Here is a 25,037-nt window from a genome sequence, read left to right as displayed (position 1 = left end):
ACCTAACAGTATGCCAACTGTTGTTAAATGGCAATGTTTTTTTTTCACTAGTGAGTCTTCTCATGCTGTTGAATTAGCACCTTTTTTGCTAGTCTGTGCAGATCTTAAATAGAAGTTGTTCATGGATTCCTTGTGTCTAATCTGCCCTTTCGTATTTCATGGATATAGTTTAGTGCAGCCCACAGGGTTGTTCAGACACATATTACACTCTTAAAAATATCCTATTCTGGCTGCTGAATATATTGCAATGAAAAATCAAGAATTATGGATGGAAAAAAATATAAAAACCTTCAATTCTTTCTACAGTTTCTGCCAGTGAATTAATAAAACATTGTTCATAAACCCGGAGAATATTGCAAAGATGAGAAAGTTCTAAAAAACAAACAAACAAACAAAACAAACAACAACAAAAGAACAGCTTAATATTATTATCTCTTTTTAATGTTTACTGCAATTAAAACATATTAAATTAACTCAGCAAGACTGGATCTGAAGCAATTAGGAGATATGAAACATCACTTGCCAGACTGATTGCACTGTGCTTGTATTTTAAATTGAAGAAATGTCAGTTTTCCCAGAGTTACAAGAGGTCTGCTATCAATGTCTGCAAAGTATTATACTGTGTGAGCCTTAGATTGATGCTTCTAAAATTGAGTAAGATTGAATTAAAGCAGATAGTTTGATGGACTCCCTGTAGGTATTTCTCCTAGACAGCATTATTCAACCTGAAATCTTTTGTTTCAGATTTGTATTCTTTAACTTATCAGACTACCACTTTACAACTCCCAGAGTAAATGGTATCTCAGTCTGTTTATGAAATACATAACCCTCCACAGGACATGTTCTTTCACTGTGGTTTTCTCATCCTCCTAGAAAGTGTGTTCCCACCCCCGTAATTCATTCCATACCCCATGACATCCCAATAAAGTAAGAGAAACTTCATGTCTCATTCAATTCTCTGAGATTTTGTTTTATAAGGAATAGGTGAGCACAGGGTTACAGATTCTCCTATTCTAGTTTATATCAGGGTTTTTTTAAAAAAACAACCAAACCGAACAAAATTACCTGAAAGATTTTACCTACCTCTGTGCTATTCCCATTGCCAAAAGTCTCCATCGGAATAAGAGTCTCTCATGGGGAGTTTGAACTTTCCTTTAATCTAATCCGTTTAGAAAATGACTCACAATTTATTGAATAAAGTGGAGAAAATTGGTATCTTTTCATTAAGCTGACAAAGTCTTTTTCACTTCTGGCATCTGTGAAATGTGTTCTCTATTTAAATTTTATTTATATCAATCTCCTCTGGTGGAAACCAGAGTAAAATGGAATGCTTTATACTTACAGTAAAAATGTTCCCATCCTGCAACGAGTGTCATACTGGTTTTGAAAACGAACTCTGTTTCTTATTCCTTGGAGTAACATGATACCTCTGATCAGGAGGAAGCACAATCTAATATCTGTATTGCTTTGGATTCTATTTCTATATGAACAAAATGAGTACAGTTTATCATAGGCAAAAAAGAGATAACTGCTGTGGCTTTATAATGGTAAACACAGAAGCAATCTTGGAACATTTTAATACATAGCAAGTTCCCTCTAAACTGTTGAAAAATGTATGATGATACTTTGCTCTGTTTTCATATTTCAGAGTCTTCCATAAACATGTATTAAAATTATATATGACACTGTGAGTATTGTCATATTGTTACATTGTTAACTATAATGCCTTTATACTTATTGTCATATGTAGTTTGTCATATTGTTAAAGCAATTTCCTAAATACATATGCAGAAAAGTTAAAGGAAAATTCTTTCTGGAAAAAAAAAAAAGTCTTCGCCTTTAAAATACGCACTGGAACAGCTAACATGACACAAGCAAGTGCCTGCGAGTTTCTGGGCTGTGTGTGCACATTTTCTCTCACACCACCCTCTGCCCATGTCCTGTTAATCACCTGTAAGAGGACAGTTAGTCACCACTTTGAACAACTGAGTAGCTGCCATTTAATGCAAGGACTTGAAAACTGAGAAATACGAAACTCAACAAGTTTGGGAGTTTCAACAAGTAAGGAAGTTTTAATCAAATGGATTGTGTATTTTTTTTTTCCAAATGTGGCTTGATTCAAGAGGAAGATGATGGAAAGGTTATTATTTTCATGTTGATTTGATTTCAGTTTAAGTGTAGATATCTGAAGGTGTTCAGTGCATTTTTACTATCTTCCTGTAATAGAATAATTTGTCACTGAAATACAAGGGGAAAACATCCCCAGCCCGGTATCTTCATGCATCAAAACTTTGTGCTCCAAGTGGTGCACAAGAACAAGTAAAAAAGAGGTCACTGCTCTTATGCAACCTGCAAAGGTTCTTATGAACTTTACAGGCTGAAGCCCACTGAATTCGGTCTAAGTTGGAAGTTCCCTGCAGCCACCTAAGGCTCTGGGCATTATGTTTGGGAACAAATTCATTTTAAAATGCAATTGAATTGTGTAAACACCAGCAAACATAAGCTAGTCTCTTGCTCTTTCCCTATATTCAATCTGATCACCAGATCTCTGTAGTTTTACTCTCTGGTTGGTACACATGATTAGCAAATGCCATTTCAACCAAGTGCTTCTTTGTCTGTTAATCCATGCAGAATAAATACATTAAAAGTTAAATATTTTGATAAAAATTTTCTACAGCTTTGCAAACAAAAATTTAAAAAACAAAAGCAGTGTGGGTTGGACTGGAAAAACAAACCTCAAGAGTTTTCTGAAGAAAGTTGCTTTTCTCCTCAGCTCCATTAGTTTTGTGCTTAGAGTTTAATGGTCTTTTAAAACAGGCATTTTCATGAAAAGGATTCAGATATAAGCAATCCCATATTCACACTAGTAGGAGCTGGGGAACAACAACAACAACAACAAACCAAAACACAAACAAAGCAGGAGTAGTCAAGCTTCTTTTTATCGTATCCTCTCTCTTTCCCCATGGCTCAGGGTATCTGTCTCAGTCAAATCAGCCTTGCATGAAAAAGCTCCATACTTCATGTATTCCCCAGACTGTGAGAAGAGCACAATGAAAACCACTCCAAAACATTACAAGCATCTAATTCAGCATGATGTGAGCACTCACAGCCTGTGATGCCCAGTGACTAACAGAGTCTGTAATTCTCATCCAGAATTAGCAGTTCGGGTCACCGAGAAGCTCTGGTTCCTCAAGATCTGGGATATCTTCAATGCAAACAGCCTGGGGGGGAAGCATCTTAACTTCAATAATTCTCTCTCACACATGACTGCTTCAGCACATCTCAGAGCAACAAAAACTAAATGTGGAGAAGCTGAATTGTATTCCCTGGGGAAGCTCCACCCCCCCATACAGGTGTACCTAATCTCAAACACATCAAACTGTGATTAATTTTAAAGCTTTTTCCTGTATCTTTGAACAGAGACGGAGGTGTAAAACTTTGAAATCAAGTAGACCTCAAAGGATCAGCAGTGCCCAAAAAGGACAACCTGTCCTAAAGATTAAAAGGCTCTTAATAGAAGAGAAAACCTATAAACAGAAGACTCAAAGGAAATAATTTGCACTGGGCTCTGGATGCCCCTGCCACACCATGGTGCTGAGGACTAGACCACAGCAAGCTTTGTAGTGCTTCAGACTTACAAAGGATTTTGCCCACTTATGTATTAGAGACAAATAAGAGGTTTTTCATCTACAAATGGCCTTAGTCTCCCCCTTTATAAAAGAAGCCTTGTCTCCAGCCCAGCTATACTGGGTAGGGACCGGTGGAGCCTTGGGTGGGCTATCTTGTGGTTGTAACTGCACTTTCACCACAAATTTGTATATAAATATATACACACACTAAAACCTGGAAACTATTAGATGAATCGTTTGACATTAGGGTTCAGCACTGACTTTGCATTTGAATATTTTTCAAGGTAGATACCCAAATACTTGGGCTGTATTTAACAACATCAATAAGTACTTAGTTCATTTTAATTGCTATGAACAGCATTGCTTCTCCGTGCTGACTCACAGTCTGTTTTCATCTCATATCTCTGTTTTACATTGCAAACTCCCTAGGCCAGGGCATTCAGTTTTGTGGGGTTTAGTACTTAGCACCGTAGGATCCATCTCCGTGATTATTTAATGTTACAGCACTACTAGTAGTATTCTGATAATAGCCATGAAGGCCAGTGTTTAGCAGGATATGGTTTTTCATTTTGCCTACTGCACAATCTATTATTAGAGAGGAGATTCAGCCCTCACGTGCCTTTTCATGCATAGCAAAGAGGGATATTTGTTTTCTCCACTGTTACCAGTATTAATGACACCCTTCTGAAAAATATGTGTGAATAGAATCATTAAACAGCCTTGCAAGTGCATCTGTAAACATGAGGGGTTTTTTGTATTGTACATATGGAGAAATTATATATTACATTATAAAAATTAGGTATAAACTGTGAGAAGAAATAGGAAAGACAAAACAGAGAGCTAGAGGATCATCAGGGGTCCCTTCCAACTGAACTATTCTATTCTAGTCTAAGCTTAGCATATCTTACTTGCTCCAAATTTCTCAACTCTTCTTCCAGACCAAAGAAGCTTTCAAACTCAAGGTGTTTCTCCCCGTGTTTCAGGTAAACTCAGAGGGTGAAAATGATATCCCTGTTGGAAAAGTTATTCAGGAAGTCTGCTGGTATAATCATATAACTTCACCAAGTGAAGGCCTATTTTAGCGATACTAAGTTGGAACCCTGAATTGCAGTAGCTTCCCATTAGAGTTAATTAGCTACACCAGAAATATTGCTTCTCATTCAGGTTTATTTTTCACTAGGATGAGCTATACTTGGATGCACTTCAGCGTAGCCCACCAGATATCTTGACCATATGCCGTTCAGATCAGCCATGTACCTCAAAAAGTGGCAGAGGCTGGTTTGGCCAGCTTATCTGAGGAACAAAGATTTCACCTTCCCAAGGGAAGTCTTAATTGCAATTTAAAGGAAATAAAAATGAAATTTAATAAATGTATACTTGACTTTCTTTACAGGGTGTCCCACTCTATCTGGTTTTTTTTTTTTTCTTTCCCAGTTTACTACCAGTTTTACATAAAAAACAGCTGCCTTTCTGGGCCCATAACATATTTTCATGTTCATTTAACCAATCTAAATTGTTTGTCTCTGTGAAATTCTTAACTAAATAATACAGGTTTTGGCTTAGTTTGGGTGTAAACGTTTGTACATAACTCTCCCATTTGTAAATACACATTCATAGTATTACAAACCTACATGCCTGCCTCTGTGTGTGTGTGTTGTTTGTTGGTCTGCAGCAAAAGAAGCTGGATCAGAAAATCAGGGGAGCGTTAAGGAGAAGGAATTATGTGAGGCTGCCAGACAAAGTGGCTGAGGGCTGATCTTGTTGGCAAGTGGTTCATTTTTCATGGACTGGAAAACAAAATGCTAAATTGGAACAGTCCTATGAAAAGTTACTTTTCCTTTCAGAACTAAGCACAAAACAGAAACCGTTCCTTGTAAATTAGGACTGGACCAACAAAGTCAACTGCTTAGTGGGGATTCAACAGGAGGTCTGGAAAGATAACATGATGGGTATAAGATAACACTGTGTAAATAATGCTGATGATACATAACTTGGAAGACGTGGTCACCTAGTGCCCACCTCCCCTAACCCAAAAACAAATCTGCACTTCAAGCACTATTGAAAACGCCAGGGTCCCTATTTTGTGACTTGTTTAGTCTCTCTCTTGTACAGGCTCCTGCTTTGTGTGCCAATCATAGCCTCATCTTGCCTGAATGAATGGACTAGCGATGCACTTTTTAGTCTAGGAGTGCCTGTGGGTTCCGTACATTTATTTTTCAGTATGGGTTGGTCATATGTTAGAGATTAGAGAAAAAGGGATTTGTAGCTTCATCTTTGTGAGTTAAGGGGATGGACATTAGTAGCAGCTGCAGATGTATCTTTGGAGGGTTTCCTTAGGACTTTGTAAGCATAAACAGATTACAACTAGATAAAAAATAAATCAAGACATTAATTATAAATTCTGAAATATCCTTAAATCAATGCATGGAGAACAGGGCATTTTCCAGAGCTCAGTGGTGTGATACGAGGTAGTCTGCTGCTTCAAAGGTATGTTATGGGCTTGAAGCAGCTATGTGGGGAGATAAGAAAAGGTTAAGCATCTCTCTTGGAGTCTGTGAGAAGCTTTGACAGTTAGGCTTCATGAGTGCAACCATGAAATTAATTCTTGCCAGGGAAAACAAACCACAGACAGAGCCACTCATGCACCAACTACTCACAGTTCACAAGGTGAGCTAAAGTTTATCAAAACCCCCAGACAAAAAATGTCATTAAGATACAGTTAAGGTTATAGACAGATACCAATTCCCAGACAAGAAACTTCATTAAGGTACACTCAAGGTTGTAAACATATGGACCGATTAAATCCAAACAACAAGATCTAAACACTGTCACTATTTACAATGTTAAACATTTGGAAATTAAAAAGTTACTGCTGGAGATAATATGGCTTCTATAAAATTCATAATGACATTTCAACAAACTGAACTTCTGCTGCTGTTCAGTGTTACCTTACCTTCTGTGTCTAGTTGTAACACTCCCTGCCATGGGATACAGTGAAACCTAAAAGTCTACATGCTTTCAAAAAAATCTGCACAGATTTGTGGAAGAAAAAGCCAGCTGCAGGTATTGAAAGCAAATCAGACACTCTTTATTCTGAAGTACCCTGAGCCACAAGTTTGGAAGATGTGGATAATATACTGGGCAAAATCTCTTTTGACTTGCCTTGTACTGTATGTCCATGAAGATCAGATTGGACACTCACGGAGACGGGCTGTTAGTGTGGATGGTCCCTTGGTCTAAGCGGTATTGCTGCCACCACAGCATTCCCTGAAGCCATGGGGAGATGGATCTCGTGCATAAGGAGGCTATGGCAAGCAGTGCACCGTCGCAGAGAATCTAGGATACAAACAAAGTAATTAAATGTGAAATCCTTGCAACTAAATTTCAACTGAAGGGTTTAGAAGGGACACTGCCACTTAAATGCAGCCGTAGAGCCTGGAGATATTATTTAATTAGATTTTTCATTATAGCATAGTGTGAACATTGTCTTTTCTCTTTTAGCTTCAATAGTGATTGGGAAATGGTGGTGTGAGATGGAGCCCTGCCTAGAAGGAGAGGAATGTAAGACGTTACCTGATAATTCTGGATGGATGTGTGCGACTGGCAATAAAATCAAGACCACCAGAGTAAGTCGTGTTTCTGTCTATACCTAGGATGCCTTAATAGGAAAGGAAGTCACCAATGACTGCTCACATGTATCTATTCCATCATCACATCTGCTGTAAAAGTCTTACAGATCGCTGCATACCTCCTCAGCCAACTAACACTTCTGGCCTGAATTTAGGGAAAATTTGCATGGATTCAGGCTGGTCATCTGAGACCAGGCTTGATAACCAGCAGCTTGGAGCTGCTGAATCACCAGGTCACTTTCTTACAGATATTGTCACCTCGGAGAAAAAAAAGCTAGTGAATATCACTTGATCCCTTTCTAGTGGATAAAGGAAAGAACATTAAATGGAAGGGATATGCTGCATCATATATCCATTCCTTCGCTGTTCCAGGCCATGTCTGTATCAGCTATACAGGTGCTTTGTAGCATGAGATGGTGCTGAGGACCCAAATCTGCATTTCAGGTCTTACATCAGAGCAGCTCTAGCCCCACGCACCCATTAGTGACATTGCCTTAGATGCTGAAGATTCAGGTAACAACTTTGACCATGTATTGCTAGGAAAATGCAGAGATATGGCTGTAAAGAGAAAGAGCATGAATGAGCTGGCTAAACTTCTACTATGAGAATGCCTTTGGGAAAAAAAGTGTTTTTCAAAAATAGATTCTAGGTTTCTTTTGCACTGTGCAATTGTTCCACAACCATTTTCTTAAAACTGCCATCTATACCTGTATTCAACAATTCTGATTAAATTATTTTCATACCGCAACTGATTTTTTTTCCAAGCAAATTACGTGGTTGTCAAGTCAAAGTAGTTTTAATAAATGAACAAAGTTGTTTTTCAGTGAAGTGGAAAATAACTTTGGAAACCTACTAAATGAAAGGGGGAAAAAAAGGCAAATTTGCAAGAAAATTTTTCCTGTTCATTAAGAAGTTCTACATACTCATACTGAGCTGCTAATTCACAGGAACATGAAGCTTAATGTCATGATTTCCTGACTTCTTTTTTCTACAATTCTAACTCCAGTCATTTTTCATGTCTTGTAGGCCTTTTTTTGAAGGATGGGATTTTACCTCAATTGATCCTCATGCCTTCAGAATTCTTTTCTTTCCCTCCATATGACTTACCCCAGGATTTGTGCCGCAGCTCTAGTTTCTTGAATGGTGCCTTCTGGCATGGCTAATCTCACCACCACATTAAATTACTAGGATACATATTAGCATAGGAGGTTTTCTTTGCATAAGGCAGTAAGTGGCCCCTGAAAAAAGGTGAATATTACCACTTTGCCATCTCCCAGACCAAAGGAGAAATCATGGAGGGAACTGTGATTCCTTGGAATTATTTCTTTCTGGAGTGTGGTTGGTGCTACAAACCACTCCGTGCTCACAACTGAAACACCACTGGAAGATTGTGCCCTTCTCTATGTGCCTCGCAGTGCAACTAAAAACAAAAAAAAAATGAAGCTACTACATGTCCTTTTCAGTGAGCCAACATTTTTCTCACTGAATTAGGGATTTAAAATGGAAGAAAGTGATATTAAAGAAGCAATAAGCAACATGAAAAAGAATGTTATACTTTGATTAAATTACAATAATTCAGTACTTTTGCAGTCTGTCTGCAAATTATATAATTTAGAAACTGCATTTGCTTTTTTCTGTGAAATTGTCCTGCTCTTAACTCCCTCAACCCTCATCATATAAACTAGTTTTAGGCAATAGCCTGCATCTAGAAGTGATTGCTAGAAATTTAGCAGATTCATTAATATGCAGATGTATGGTCCAATCTATTCAGTATGCATTATTGTATTTCATTTAAATTAAATACTTACAGAGTGAGTGCTCATAACTGAAAAAATATTTCTTCATTTACCCACAGGAGTTATTTTAATTAGCTCATGAGGGGAGTACCTTATGGTGCTGCTTCCAGTAGAATTTTGCTTTGTTGCTTTAAAATATCATTACAGAACCCAATTGACAAAGGCAACGTTACATGATGTGCTTAGCAACTGTCTCTTTCATTTTCCAAGCAAAAATTCTACTTCATAATCCATGAAACTTTGCTTGAATCCGTACTGCTGCATCAAGTCTAGCAACATAAATATAAAATAATAGAAGCAATCAGATCCTGAAACAGGCATTTTTTTCTTTGTTTTGTCATTTCAGATGGCATCAGAGAAAGAGATTACACTATAATCTGTACTGATCCCATTCCAGGCTGCAAGATTGGGCCATGTGTGTCTAATTTGTGTAGTTAAGGAAATTAAGAAAGCAGAAGAAACAAGACAAATCAGTCAACATCCTAGATATATCTGTGGTGATTAGCCAACAAGCTAGAGCAAGTCACCATAGGCTGTAAACCATTTTAATGAAGGCTTTTCCTTGCACTAAATACATTTATGTTAGGCAGCTGCTGTCCTGTCAAGGAAAACATTCACATTTATGACTCACAGGATTAAAATACCTATTAGTATATTCTTCAAGGCCCACAGTAAATCAGATAAGCAAGTGTGTGTATATATATAGACATATATATATATATATATAGGTATATATATATATAGATATATATATATAAACATATATGAACACATGCATGTACACAATATATGAAATTTTACAGTGTAGTGTATTAATTCATGGCTGGCTCTCAGTGAAGGCTTTGCCAGCACATCCTCCCTTCTTTTGCATGCATTTGTTCCTGTGTTTAGTCCACTAGCATAGCTCACCAATTAAGTTGTTAAAGCCAAAGACATAAAGCTCACAGCCTCTGTAAATCAATTTGTTCTCTCTTGATGGTCAGAGCAGGTGACAAACACTGGAAAGAAATAATTTTGTAATTCAATTTTCAGAGCAGTTTCAATGCTTTTTTTTTAATTCCTAGTCACTCATTTTTTTCTTTTTTAAGAACATAAGTTTCAATATTTCCTGAAAAATACAGGGCTCTTGGAGCTGTACTGGGACCTGACTGGAAATCACATCACTACACTTCAGCAGAGCTACTGGCACCAGGGAAAATGCAAGTGCATGGTCTCAGTCTGGAGATAGAGCCCACAAAGGCACATAAAAGCCTGCAAGAATCAGAGCTGCTAAAAAACATGAAAACATGGGTCCTCGTGTATTCCATGTTTTGTCACTTCCCATCTGAGCGAGGGAGTCAATCGCATGCTCTTGGATTGGTGTTTACACAGGCCTTTCTGAGCCCCAGTTTGCAGGGCCTGTGGGGAGTGCCATGCTCTTCCCCAGGGCTTTCTGCCCTGGTTCATGTGTGCACTCCATCGCAAAATGCTCTTTTTGTGTAATCCACACTAATGACACCTGCCATTCATGTATTAGCCCTCTAAATACTTCGACAAGCTGTTTTTCTGCTGATACTGTGAACAATGGAAATCAAAGCTTTGAGCACTTGGGGACTGTCAGAGCAGCTCACCTTGGAGCAAGTCTCCGGTATCACAGCCTGCAACCCCTGTTACAGCCCACTCACCCCCCCAGTTTCCAGAGTACCAGCACACATTTTGCCATCAGGGACATGCAGGGCATTGTCCCAAGGGACCTGAGCACCACATTTCTTAGCAGCCACTGCTCATCTCATGCTGAAGGAAATAGCACCCGAGGTGCCCATGGCCCCTTGGCATCATGTTCCTAATGTTATTCCCTGCACCTACACCAAACACACAAATTCTTGAGACAGTGTACAAACAAGTAAGGGAGGTATTCATCCCCAGGAGAGAAAACCTAGCAGGGTCACTTGTCTGGCAAACCAGGAGAGCTGAAAATGGGAACGGGGGTAAGGAAGGAAATGGTAAATGAACCCAGAGTTTTATTTTCTTTTTTCCATCTATCCAACTAGGTTAATATATCAGATGATTTTCAGATTAAGTTTTTTTCTTTAGAGCAGTGAAAAAAACCCTCTATTTTTGTGATAACAGTCTCTGTAATTAAGAGGTCAGCTCAAAGCAGCAGAGCACAAGATAGTAAATATCTCTTACTCTAAGACTTATTGCTGCATTTCATCATATCATCTAGTGCTTAACTAATAATTTGTAGCCCTGATTTAATGCCCAAGCCTGCTCAATTTGAGTTTCATTGCTGACCTAGTAATCTAGCAAAGGGTTGAACTCCTGTGCCGTTCATCTGTGTGTATCAGTGCAGGAAAGAAACAAATGCCTCTCCTCCAGAGAGCTAGTTTTGTTTCTGGTCAGTCGTTCTTATTTCAGCATCGTAAAAAAACCTCTGGGCGGTGGTGTTTCCTCTTCAAGCCATTAGTGCGTTCACTCAGATCAATTGTGGTGTTAGTCATAAAGAGCAATGGTTTTACAGTCTGTTGCAGGCGGTGTTATCTCACCCAAGGTGAGTAGATGAAGTTGGTCTAACTTGCCAGTCTGCCATACAACTAGTCACTCCTGTCCTGCCCCTCTTCAGCTCAGTGGGTGGTGGGGGTCCAAACGAACCTGAAAGACAGATCCATCTGCATGTCCTTGTCTGGCAGAAGCTACTAGCATCACTCTGAGAAGGGGAGGGTGGAAGGCTGGGGTGAGCATGGCCCCATGCCCAAAGCTGTCCTGGCATCTCCTGCACCACCAGCCCAGGTGATGGATGCACATCCAGGAGCTCCCAAGCCACAGGCAGGAGCTCGCTCAGGGTCTGCCTCTTGCACATCCTTGAACCCCTGCAGTCCTAAGAGAAAAGAAACCCCCCAGAATATTGCAATTTAAATTCAGCTATGTCATGAGCAGGGCAAAGTGCCACGAAGCCTGAGACTGTCTTTTGTCTCATCATTTATAAAACTGACTCATTCTCACTCTTATTGCAGATCCATCCGAGGACCTAACAGAGCGCCGTCTGCATGGAGACAGTGAAAGCCCTGCTGATTTATGAGGACAAAGTATTGAAAGTTTAAAACCATCTCAGCATTTACAAGCCAAATGGATTTCTTATTTGCACTTTGACTGTTTACCAGCTAACAACAGTGGCTTTACTGTGTGAAAGAAAGTATTCAGCAGAAATAGTGCCCCTGGTTTTTGACAGCTGAAAATAAAAATGAAGAAAATGGTTCCTTTGGTAAAGTTTCCAAGATTATGAAGTTAAAACAACCATAGAAGTTTGGATCTACAATTTACTTTATACCAGTTAAAGTATATATATAGAAATATATATATATTAATATATGATATTTTGAAATAAAAGCCTCAGTCTTCAAGAAATTGAATAGTACCACACTTGGCTGCAGCTGCTGTAATTTTTTTTTCTTTCTTTTTTTTTTTTTGTAATGGTCTGGAAGATCCTTACCCGTTTCAGAGAGAAATGTGACAGTGAAGAGGCAAAGCCAACCTGCTGCGGTACAAGGATGCCTAAGAGCTACATGAATCCTACCGATGTGGCATCCAGAGCTTCCTGTTCCCTTCAGCAGAATTTTGAGGGCATTTGTTGTTCCACTTTGTGTTGGAGGCTTTTCCCCTTGTGCAATACTAGCATGCCGGCTTTGCTTCATTAACCATACTTGATTGATATATAACAATGATAATTCTATCCTCTTCCAAGAAAATATTTTTAGAGCTGTTAGATATTCTGTGAAGAAGAGACGGACAACTACTGAGTGAAGTACAGTATGTATTAAAAGATGATTTGGCAGAGTTTGGTAGACTTCTTATTAAAGATGTACTGTACATACAATGTCTTCAGGCTTTGTATAGCTCATAGAGACTACAGTAAAAACCCAGTAACCAACTCCAAAGCTTTGCGTTGTTGGCTCACTAATTCTTTGAAACAACAACAAAGCTATTTCTTTCCAGACCAACATGTAAGAGGGCTTTTAGTTACAGTTTGGTTTTATTAACGAGACTGTTTGCAATTTGTGAACAAGCATTTCAGCTTAAGCGAATGCCTCTCTGGACAGCTTGGATGCTCAGGCACACCTGCACACAAGGGAGTCATCTGAAGTTAAGCTTCCCTTGATGCAGACCAGACTAAGTCACATTAAGAGCATTTGCCACCAGCTGAAAGCATATATATGGGCAATTCCATGGCACAACAAATGCACAAGAGTTTGTGGAAAGCAAAGTGTGTCCGAGCCTTGCTTTTGTTTCAGAAATAGTTTATTTTGGTTTAATTTTTATCTGTTTCTTGTTAAGGTTAATTCTGCTGAGATGAGATGCTTTACAGCAAGGATGCGTCCACAGAGACATAGATCTCACTGCAAGCAGTTTGAATTCACATTTCTAGCTAAGCTGATGCTGTTCACCATGCAGCCTGGCCCTTGCATTGCTGAAGAAAGATCAAATCTGAGGGCTGAAATATGCAAGCATAGTTCATATTCCCAGGCACTTTTGTGAGCAGTCCAATTAATTTTGGGGGGTTTATTCATGTGGAAAAGTATCTTGCTGTCACGCATAACTCTTCCCTTTGGTGCACCTAATGCTACCAAATCAAAGAGGAAAAGGGAATTGTAAAACTTGTTCTATTCAGTCCTGCTTAATTTCTTTAATATTTGCAATTTCTTTAATATTTGCAATTTCTTTTCAGCCTGCTTACCTGTCTCTCACCAGACCACTGTGGCCATGCCAATAACATTTAATCCAATACAGAGGAAGTGCTGCACTTCCTGACCGGGAGATGGTCAAAATTCTCCTACTAACTTTCTCCTTCAGGGAAACGACTTCAGTTCCTGAGGCTTCACGAGGCAGAAATTTGTCACTGCAATTACACTGTGTATTAAAGCAGCTACATGACATGTCACGCCATACTCCATGCAGGCTTTCTGTGCTGGTCCCTGCCTGATGCTCACAGTGGAAATGGATATGCTGTTTCCAAGTACTTCTGTTATTTCCCCTTCAAAAAGATATGAGAGTGAAAAGTGTCCAACAAAGAAACTTGTTTTTCTTCTGGGCACAGAAATACTAAGTAGGAGCACCAGCCTCACTGCCAGCTGTAGGTGCTACCACATGGAAACCAGCCTCACTGGTGGCCCAGCTGGATGTGCCATGTATTTGCTGGCCACAGCCACCTGCTTAAGCCACAGAAGATACCTGGACCCTGGTCTATGTTTTAGACATGGTCTGCCACGACCATGTGTCTGTGATCCCACCATCTCAATTTGAAGGGCACCACTGACTACCTGATCACCCACAGATAGATGTGGTCCCAAAATGAGATCATCAGACCAACTCCAGACTCACTTGCCACAAACAAGGAGAGACTTCTCCAAAATAAATCCTTAGCCTTTCTCAATTCTTCTAGAAGAGCACTTAAAAAAAACCCAGGACCTTCTAGAGCTAGGTAGCCCTTGGTGCACTAAGACATATCTCCCGGGTCAGGATCTAAGTTGATTAAAAGCCAAGATATGTTATCATCAATTTACCATTGAGAACTGAGGCACCTAAAGCTAAATGGCCACTCAAAATCACATTGGAGAGCTATGGAAAATTGAGCAGAAATTGAAGTTTGGTTTCCTTGTTCCCAGTCTACTGAGATTCTGTAAGATGACCCACACACAGCAAATTAACCCATGGCCTCTTATACCCTTTGCAAAGCCCAAGGTATCATCACCATTGTGAGGTATATACCCCATAGCAATGTATCTGACATGGGTCAGACTATGAGTAGATAACAATGCTTATGCCTGTTGAGATTGGGAAATATTAGACTTGCTAAAATATAAGAAGGAAATGTTGTCATTTCCACAGCAAAGTTTCTTAGGGATGTTTATGAATTTTTCTTTGCCAGTAGGCAGCCTCAAATATCACCACACCAAATTCAGTAAACATCTGCGTCTCTTTGAAGTTGCTGCAAAATCTGTTCATGAAGTGCGGCACTGAGAAATTGCTGTTTTAATTAAAATGTTTTAGAGGGGAATTAAGGCCTTTGCAAAAATAATGACTAATAAAACGTGAAGTCAAATTAAGAGCTGGATGCAGCTAACCTTCATTGTCTCAGTGAACCAAATTGAAAACAATAATAAAAAAAATTCAACCAGCCTGGAGTCACGATGATCATGTATTTCAGTGATATACACAGTAATAAAGTGTGTAGTGGGAAGATGTCAGAGCTGCTTTTTCACCTTGGCCAATGCAAACCCAGTACGTTTCAGTGGTGGAGTGAATGGGTCCCACATTCTCATGAAAAAGTGAAAGTCATACCATTCTCTGCACAGTGTTGAAAGGTATTTACATCAACAGACAAGAAAGTTACAGTTCCTGCTTTCTGGCAGAAGTCTAGACAGAGTCATGTCAGGGAAATATATATTTGTAAATGCATCAAAGATAAACTTAGATTTATGTCAGTGTTTCTTCCTCAAATGTGTGAAACCAAGTTATGTAAATCTAAAATGTACAAGTTGGAAAAAATACTGAAAAAAAAAAAAAAGAAGAAAAAAGTAGCTACCATCTGCCTATTGATTCAGAAAATCTAGATTATGTGCTTCTGTCCAAAAATCTCCAGTAATAAAAAGCTCAGTGTGGTATGACCTGATGCTGCTTTGAGTATTGCTACACATTACAGCTGAAGAAAAAAGCCCCATGGAGAAAGTCCATTGCTATGGCCAACAATTATGAACAGCATAACGTGCACCCAAACCTGGCATTACACAGAGAAAGTCCCATGAAAAATTACTGCAGGTGATACAGTTAGTGATGAGTGATGCTCTTATCAGGCCTATTGATCGACAATTAACAGAGTTTGCAGATGCTTTCAATGGTGTACTGCTTGTATATATTCCTATTAAAAATAATTATTTGTACTCCTAACTCTCCCCATCTGCCACTTTTCTATTTCACTGTATGGCACAAATATAATCACAGATGATAGAGAAGTTGTAGAGATAAACATACCTTGGCTTGGAAAACACATCCACTTCATCTGAAGGTGGCAGCTTTTGTTTCTTCTTCGGTGGCAGGATTAATATTGTGGCCTAAAATGAGGTTCTCTTTCATGAGTACCTCAGTCACATCCCAGTAAGCAGCGTTTAAAGCTTGCCTGACAATGAAACGGCTCATTCTTCTTTGCTTGGTATTCTATTTTTTGTCAGAGAAAAATAGAAATACATTCCATAAATAATCTTTCAGGTAGACAGAAGGAGCTGTGTGTACTGGGCAGCTGGTTTAAGGCTGTCAACACTTTTTCTAGTTCACCTGTTTGAATTCAGATCATAGGCTTGACATGTATTTATGGTTCCTTCTCTGAAATACTCACACAGTCAAAACACTTCACAAATATTTTTATTTTATAGAACTATACTGTTCTGAGGAAAATAAACTGAATCCTCTTCTTCGCAGATAGGAAACCAAGACTAATGAGATTTGAGACCTGTCCAAGGTTATGGTAAAGAACACCAGCAAAGCCAGTAATAGAAGTGAGGACTCCTGGATTTTAGGTCATCATCACAGATGGTTCATCTACAGTTCACATCAGTGAAATTTCACTGACAGCAGACCTTGGCTTTTAGCTCAGGTCACAGAGAGCAGAATTAGGGTGCCTGCGGTCAGGTGTGGACAATCACTCCCTTCAGCTGGGATCTGCAAACCACTGATGCATGGAAGACCACCACTAGACCTACTCCAGCATCTGTTCCCATAGAAACACAGTGACACAGTCCTGCCCTAGTTTGGTTTCATGGTTCCTAGGTAAAAGTTGCTTTGAGCCTTTCTCATCAGAGCAGGGATGAGAAAAGGCAGAGAAGTGTCTGTGCTTAACCCTGATGTGCTGAGAAATAGATGTAGTCAACAGTCCTCATTTTGGAGATCACAGTTTCATGGAGTTGCCCATCTGATAGAACGATTTTCAGGTAAAAGTTGACTTTGAGCCAAGAGAGCAGACATTCCCTGACACAGAAAATGCCTGAACCAGCCAACAAGAAGCACAGATAACTTTGTCTCAACTGAAAAACAGAAGCACCACTGCCAGGGGAGTAACTAAGTCATGGGGAAGAAAAACAAACAACTCTGCATACTTGGCAGATCCTTGATAAAACTTGTGCTGTTTCTTGATAAGTGGCCAAGAACCTCTAATTTCTGAGTGCAGCTCAGATATGTCCAGAGGTGTTTCCCACCTGACAGGCCTGGGTATGACATTTTTTCATGAAACATTTATTGTCAGATTAGATTTGTTTTGCCACCATACGGCAATATGGTCTAATTTTTACACCCAGAAACAATACACGTATTTGTGCATCATGTTACTGACCCACTTCCCATTATTTCTCATCTGCTTTCTCTACCAGACAACTGTCCTTGATTCAGTTAGAAATGAGGACTAGAAGCCCACCTAGATTTGAAAGAAACTACCCATAACCTAAAATATTGCCCATGGGAATATGCAATTTCTTTCTCCCACCTGCCATTCCTCTTCATTTCCTATTTCATTTCATTTTCATTTCATCTCATCTCCTCTCTTCCACACCACTTAATTATTTTCATCCATCTCTATTAGTCCTTTACCACTACTACTGCCCCACAGACTACAAAAAAAGCAGCTGTGCTGTCAAGACTCAGTTCAGGGATCTGTTCCCCCCAACAGCAGTGATTTATGTGATCTTTCTTTATTTCTTTTTTTTTTTCCTGTGTACTTTGGAAGGCGAGATCCTGACCTCAGTGGAGGTGCTGTGCCAGCAGCTCCCTGTGTTTGCACTGCCCACACCAGCAATTCCCAGCTCAGGGCCACAGGGTTCATCTCAGACGTACCACAGAGTACAGAGCAGATGCTACTGGTATTTGATTTGCAGTGGCGGAGCTAATGGTCACCTCCTCACCTTCACTAAACCTGTCCTTTTTTTTAGTTCTCCTGCAGTCTCATATACCTTGACCAGAACTAAGAGCTTGACACACTGACTGTTGAGGGCTTGCCACTAGTTTATGCCCCTGCAAAAAGAAAATTTATCACTATTGATTAAATCAGGCTTTTCTTGGACTTGAAACAGAGAGTGAAGAACAGGCCAAGTTGCTGTCAAATGCACAATAGGAGTTCCAAGCACAGACATGTTCAGTTTTTTTCTGGACTCTGTTTTTCTCCTAGTGCTCTTTCAGTTACATTTTTTTTCTCTGAAAGATTCTGCTATCTAGACTTGTAGGGCCTACATGTTATCTCTTGTAAAGTGGTCCGGAGTTTTCATGAATCTGGCACCAAGTCCCTAAGGCCCTACTAGTATCTCACAGACACTGATGTAAAGCAGAGCAACAGCCAGGAAATGTTACAAGCTGAAGGCAAACAGTTTTTGTGTCTTTCCTCTGCTTAAAAAAAAAGAAAAGAAGACAACACCAACAACAAAAACCAACAAAAATAAAACAAACAAGCAAACAAAAAACAAAACACCACCTTCCCTGAAAGTACCTGTGAAACAAAACCTCAACTTTCAAAGCATTCTGCAACATGAAGAACCTCAATACTGAATTAATATTAAAGATCAGCTAATCCTAAATACTAAAAGACAAAATGTGCTTGGCTCTTGAATTCAAGCCCTTAGTCAAACCTTCCACTAGCTTTGCTTCTGGAATAATAACTGATGGATCATCCTCAAACCTAGTTAAGTCTTAGTAATGAAAGTAACCAGGGAAGGAGACCTATCACAAAGGCAACACCACCTCTCAGTTCTGCCTCCAGGCACTCTCCAACTTTTCTTTAACACTGCCAATGGCAAGTTTAGCATTTAGCACTGAGCACCTACTACCCAAGGGGCTGCACTGGATCCATTATCAGCAGATTTATATATCCACACACTTGCACTGGTCTAAGTCTACCTTGAATTTGACTGATGGTGGCACTTAGGACTTTGCAACACAGTACGACAGTACAAATGAAGCTTCCGTGTTGAGAAAGGCATACAACCTCATTACAATTACCTGTTCTTTTAGCAGAGTTGGGTGGCATATATGTTCAAAGCTGCCCAAAAGGAACAATCAGGCTATGATGCTTTTCCTTAAGCAACGTGGCTATTTTCTCCCCTTCTGTTTGGCCATCAGACTCTCAAAGACATATAAGCTAAGTAGCAACTGCTAGTGCAAGAAAGGGGCAGATTAGATGAATGCTTCATTCGTTTGACTTCATTACTTCTGACCTTCACTTCCAAGAACTGATTGGGCTCAAAACAGCACAAACAGTGACTTAGGTGGAAAAAACATAGAAAAACCATAGTATCCCTAGTTGGTATGCCCTCGCACTGCTTTCATCTGAGATGACATAGGAGAAAGCTAAGACTCAGAAAGGCAAGGGCAGGAGGGAATTCTGGCACCCAAAGCCCTAAAACTGTTACAAGCCTACAGTGGCTTTTTCTACCCAACTCTGCTGAGATGTGATTATTATAAGAATATAATGTTCTCTGCTAGCTTTTGCACTGTCTCAGCACCTGATATCTAAATATTAGTACAGCCTATCTCCTTTTCAGCCCATCTCCACCCTGCCTTTGTCCTAGGCAGAGAAAATTATATTCTGCTCATACAAAAGCCTATTCTTTTACATGACACACAAAACAAGACAGATGATAAGATTCCTTGATCTTATTCAGCAAAGCTAATCTCATCATTTGCTTCACTGTGGGATTATAAACAGTGTTCCAACCTATCCCCATAACCAAAACACTTTTTATATCTCATCTCTTTCTTTTTAATGTCAGACAATTTGGATTTTTTTACAGCTCTAGCTCCTGAAATATGTTTCTAGTTCTCTAATTAGAGCAGAATTGAAGGGAGATTTCAAAATGGTTGGCTGAATCCTACCATTTTCCGTAGAGATGGTTGAGTCCATATAACCTGCGACTTCCACCTTGCAATGCTTTTTCCATCAGCATCTTGTTACAGTCAACATCATCCCTGGGCAATAGAAACAGAAACAGACAACTCCAAATTGATAGTCCAGGCATTCACATATTTCACAAAAGAAAATAAATGTTAGATACCTTAATGTTTAATGCTGTTCTTCATCTTTTACTCACTGACGTCAACAGAGATTCTAGAAATAGTTCACCAGTGCTCAGCAGGGTTAGGAGAAAGGTACAGGCACAAGTAAAATGGGAAAGTTACCTACTGGCATAGATTTACCCGCCTCCTAGAAAGGTTCTCCAGATTGAGATTACTGAATTCAACCCAGAGGACTGAATAGTAAGGGTCAACACATGTTTTCTGCCAAAATACATCAGTTTCCCTCATAAGCGGATTTGACCTACAGTATTTGCTGGTTCATAATGTTGCCTTGGAGCCCCACTGCTGAGTTAAAAATGTCTTTTTTTTTTTTCCCTCCAGTAATTATTCATATTGTAGCTTTTGGGGCTTGTTACATGTGACCTATGAGACTTTGGAGTTAAAGACAGCCGTCAAAAGCTCTCACATGTGCCACAGTGTTTTTCCTCAACAATAACATCTTTACTGTGCATGTAGCAGCAACCTACCACAAAATACTTACAGTGGAATCACAATACACCCCTTTCTCCACCACGGAATAAAGCTGGGAAGGAAAATAAGGCTGACAGCATTTCTTACAGTCAGTGCTGTTCAAGATCTGGGGACAAAAACTTTGAAAATGGTTTAGCACATAGTTGTCATTGATTTCTAGTCCATACAGTCCTCCCTTAAATACTCCGTATGTCTACCTGGACACTACAGTAAATCCACCTTGAAGCATCTCCTGTAGCTATACCATTCAATGCCTTGACACTTGCAGAGCCCCAAAAGCCAACCACACCACATGAAGGGAGTGTAGACCTGGCCAGTGTGTTGCTGTCTTCAGTTTCCGATTCTACTGTTGTCCTTATGGTCCCAACAGAATTTGACCAGAACAGCTATGGGAGAGTTGTTCTCCGCAAATTGCTGTGATGGATGAAAGTCATCTTGTGCCTGAATAATTGAGTCACTCATGTCTACCAACAGTCTATTTCTTTCTGTAGTCCCCATTAACCCCCAGCAGCCCTATTTAAACTGATCTAATTAGTCCCTTGCAATCAAAGGCAGTGATTTGGCTAGGAGAATTGAAAAATCGGAGATCACAACAGGTAAAGTTCTTGATCAGGGATATTATTATTATTTCAAATCAAACCCAGAGTTTGCATAATGAGGATTTCTGGGAAGATTTGGTCTATTACATAGGAAAACCAGTTGTTCATCACTAATTGACTCCAGCCTTCTCATGCACTTTTTCACAGACACCTACAATCAGGATTTATGAGCACATACAAGCCTAGAATTAAGTTAAATGAAAAGTGAAGAACTGACCTGAAAGCAAAGATTACCAACCTTAACTTTCAATTTATCGGAACCTTGCCATGATTTAAACACGGGCTGCTCTGCCAAAATACAGACAGTTTCTATCTGCAGCTCTCGATTTTCCTGACTGCTCCCCAATGCACAGCCTAAACTGAGTATAAAACAGTGCCCATGCAAAATACCCTGCACACTCCAGCCGTAACTTTCCTCACCAGTTAGCACCAAGATGCCCTGCGACACAGGTGAACCCATCAAATGTAATCCAGTGTGAATTATATTGGATATTCAGCTCCAAGTTTATGCAATATAGAAAGAAAACAGACTTATAATAGCAGTAATTGATATTAAAACCAGTGCCTGGACAGCAGAAGATCTGCATCACACAGATTACTTACATATAAAGAGTCTATACAACGCCCATGCTGATCATTTCCTTAGGATTTACAGAAATGAGCAACTTTAGCTTTACAGACTTCATGGTTGCTTGATCTCACTACAGTAAACAGCTCCATATTTTTCCTTTTCATGTTTTATCCTGAAGCAACAGAGCATTACATTAATTGACTTGTCTTATTAATTCAATAAGCTGCTTCCAAGATGAAATGCTTAGCTATGCTTGCTTGTTTTTGGCACTTTTTGGTTGTTGGAGGAAAAGCTTTAAGGCTAGAATTGCTCTGATGTTTTCCACAGTTCACTGAATAATTTTATGCACTACTGAAGACTTGCCACATTTGGAATTACTGCAAACTGCTACTTTTTCATCATATTATAATTTAATTCACACTTTTAGTATGATAAGAAAACATTTAACAGTTTGCATATTAGAGAAATGTATTTGTTGTGCCATAAAGTCGCAGCTAAGAATTCATTATAGGTCACTCCTTTCTAGGATTTATAATTTGGACATAAGATGCATTTAGAAGATTAAAGATGACATAGAACCCACTTCATTCAAAAGAATTATATGCAAGAAAATTCAGGGATAAAACATTGACCTTCCTGTAAATAAATAGGAAAAATATTTTACTGCAAACTTGAATAATATTGAGAATTTTTTACTGTTTCAGCAAGTTATTGCAGGGGAAGTGAACGTATTTTAAATTTTAAGGAATTTGAATCCTAATGAAGATATGCAATATTCCTTAAGGGTAAAATACTCATGAAACTATGTGAATTCTTAGATTTTGACTTGTTTAGAAAACATCACTGTGAGCACCTCCAGCCTCTCTGATGAGGAAAGCGAGTGAGCCTCATCAGTGATTGCTCCTCAACCTGTAGGTAGTACAATTCTCCAAATTCCTGCTCTATTGTATGACACTCAACAGAGCCCCTTGCCGAGCTCTTGGAGGTAGCATTGCATATCACTGCTCAAAGGGTGATGCCTGGCCCTGGCTGGGCTGCTACAGGGAGCAAGAGATGAACACAAATAGAGTAAAAACCAGACTGCTGCATAAAGGAGTCGGTCCCTGGAGAACCAGGTCAGTTGTTACTACTCCTAGAGGTAGGAAGGTGTCAAGGTTTAAGGCAAGGTGGCAATAAATCAGGACAGAAGGCATGTCTGCAAAAACTGTTATTAACACCCTCTCTCATCTGCAGCAAGAAAAATTTTGTCCCCAACAATAAGTCTGGGAGATTTGTGCTCAGAGGTAATGCCGGTGGTCAGGGCAGTGACTCCCACCAGCCCTGGTATGGGTTGGTGCAACGGGTGACAAACCTTCTCGCCATGGAGCCGGTTACAATCACTGCTACAGCAAAATCGATTGGGTAATCACAAGGCTTTGAGTCAAAATAAAGATTTTGTCTGTAGCATGGTCCTATTTTTAAATGAAGGCTATTGATCAAGTTTCTGGCTTTAAGAAATCAAAACACAATTTATGCTCAGAGTCACCTGTAGGTGTTTGCATGACAATTAATACCCAGAGTTACGGTAATGCAGCTGGACAAATGACAAATAGATCTTTTTCTTGAAACATTTTACCCTTATACCCGCTAACTCTAACTCTTCATTATGTCTCCCCATACTCTTTGCATTTCAAAATTATCATACTCAGCAAAGCTCAATGCACTGTTTAAATGAGTAAGGAACATCTGGCAAGCTGAGACTGCTGGGACTCCATGGACAGATAAAGTTGTAGCACTTTTCCTCTGTATATAGAAATGCATTGTAAATTAAATCTACAAATCGTTTGAAAAGGCACAGGTCACAAACCAGGTGGCGAAAAGCCATAATTTGTGCCAAGGTCAAATTCCATGCAGCTTAGCTTAAAGTCAGTGCATTTTCATGCATTCAGTCACAAAGCATTGTGGTGTTCACTCATTATTTTGTATTTTAATGATTCTCTGAAAGTGCTCGTGACATCATATTTGGCCTTCACAAAATATGTGCCAACTACACTATAAAACCTGATAAATCTTGTATGAAAACTTTTCTCCCTCAGACCCTGCTTTTTTTTTTTCTTTCTTTTGCTTTAAAGAAATGTGGGATAATACTGAAATCCCAACGCAGAGCTAACTGAGACTGGACCACCGCCTGCTGATCTACCTTGGTTAAAATAAGGAACAAGTTGTGCAGTAGACCATCTGCCATGAAACATAAATGTCTTGTAACAGCAATGAGCCAAGAGCCATGAACCACTTAGCCTGAGGCAGAAAATGTTTCAGCAGGGTAAGCAGCAAGGAAAACCTCAAAGAGACGTGTGACACTCCTTTTCAGCTCCAGCGGCCACAGAGTTGAGGGCCAGATCTCCACAGCCTGCTAAATCCCTGCACAACCTGAGAGCTCCTGCTGTGTCACCTCTTCACCTTTGCTTTCTTGCAGAGAGATTGAACTCTTGGGAAGATAAGAGTCACTTTTGTCAGCGTTACCCTATGGCCTGACATCCTCCATACTGCACTGTGTCAGGAGGTGAAGTTACCATGCATGGAGGTTATTGCCACCTCCATGCCAATGCTGATCTGCCTCCCTGATATGCTGGTGTTCTCTGGCACAACTTGTCTGACACAACTCATATGTTGGTAGACCTGAGGTCCTTGCAGAAAGTGAGGAGAGGGCACTAGAAGCTGGTGGGACTATGATGTTCTGCAGACCAGAGCTGCATCTGGAAGGCAGCAATACCACAGTTGTGCCAGTCAGCACCGATACTCATCCAATTGCTGTCACTCCTGTCACACATGAGGCCATGTGTTTGCAGAACATTTACGCACATTTTGGTTTTTGCCTTTGCATGACAAAGGGACAAGAGGCATCTGGGAAAGCACAGCCTACATCTCTGCAGGAAGTTTTACCACCATTTTCTGCTAAACTCTTAAAACACCCTTAATTCCACGTACATCAGGAATTACTCTGGTAAACCTTACAACCACAGCCCAAATGTGAAATGGGATTAATATGAATCAGTAGGACATCTCAAACTGTTTACTCTGGAACAGAGCTAATAACGAAAGACAAGCAGCTTTCAACACAAGGTAGGGTTAGCTCAGGTCACACAGCTAAGTAGTATCATTTTTAAATCCCCAAGGGAAAAGTTAAGAAAATGTTTTCCAGAAAAATCCCTGTTCTTGTTACCATTTCAAGAACAAGCAGTAGGATCATGACACTTTTGTCTTGTTGGTGTAATAATAGT

General features: G+C 39.6%; 1 protein-coding gene and 1 long non-coding RNA gene across 8 annotated transcripts in view; one reads left to right on the top strand and one right to left on the bottom strand.

Moving 5' to 3' along the window:
- Positions 1-15,695, top strand: part of TAFA1 (TAFA chemokine like family member 1) — a 258,691-nt gene extending 242,996 nt beyond the window's left edge. For 3 of the 5 annotated variants that reach the window (XR_010475103.1, XR_010475102.1, XR_010475100.1), the window contains exons 4-6: positions 7,131-7,255; positions 9,401-11,021; positions 12,048-15,695. Coding sequence is in view for 1 of the 5 variants with exons in the window: in XM_065075459.1 (XP_064931531.1) it covers positions 7,131-7,255; positions 12,048-12,065 (143 nt within the window). In the remaining 4 variants the exon portion in view is untranslated. Of the gene's footprint in view, positions 1-7,130; positions 7,256-9,400; positions 11,037-12,047 lie in introns of all 5 variants that reach the window. The other 2 variants (XR_010475101.1, XM_065075459.1) reach the window with 2 other exon arrangements.
- Positions 423-24,399, bottom strand: LOC135580464 (uncharacterized). Of its 3 annotated transcripts, none has more exons than XR_010475106.1 (5): positions 20,618-24,399; positions 19,936-20,028; positions 16,060-16,242; positions 6,792-6,965; positions 423-3,221 (listed from the first exon to the last, which is right to left on the bottom strand). It is a non-coding gene; the product is annotated as an uncharacterized LOC135580464 (long non-coding RNA). The 3 variants fall into 3 exon arrangements; XR_010475105.1 differs by having other exon boundaries at positions 19,936-20,726; positions 21,810-24,399; XR_010475104.1 differs by having other exon boundaries at positions 19,936-24,399.
- Positions 24,400-25,037: the final 638 nt, after the last annotated feature.

The sequence above is a fragment of the Columba livia genome, chromosome 10, assembly GCF_036013475.1.
Source record: "Columba livia isolate bColLiv1 breed racing homer chromosome 10, bColLiv1.pat.W.v2, whole genome shotgun sequence".
NCBI classification, from domain to species: domain Eukaryota; kingdom Metazoa; phylum Chordata; class Aves; order Columbiformes; family Columbidae; genus Columba; species Columba livia.
The sequence above is the reverse complement of the archived record's forward strand: the minus strand, read 5'-3'. Positions and strand labels throughout refer to the sequence as shown.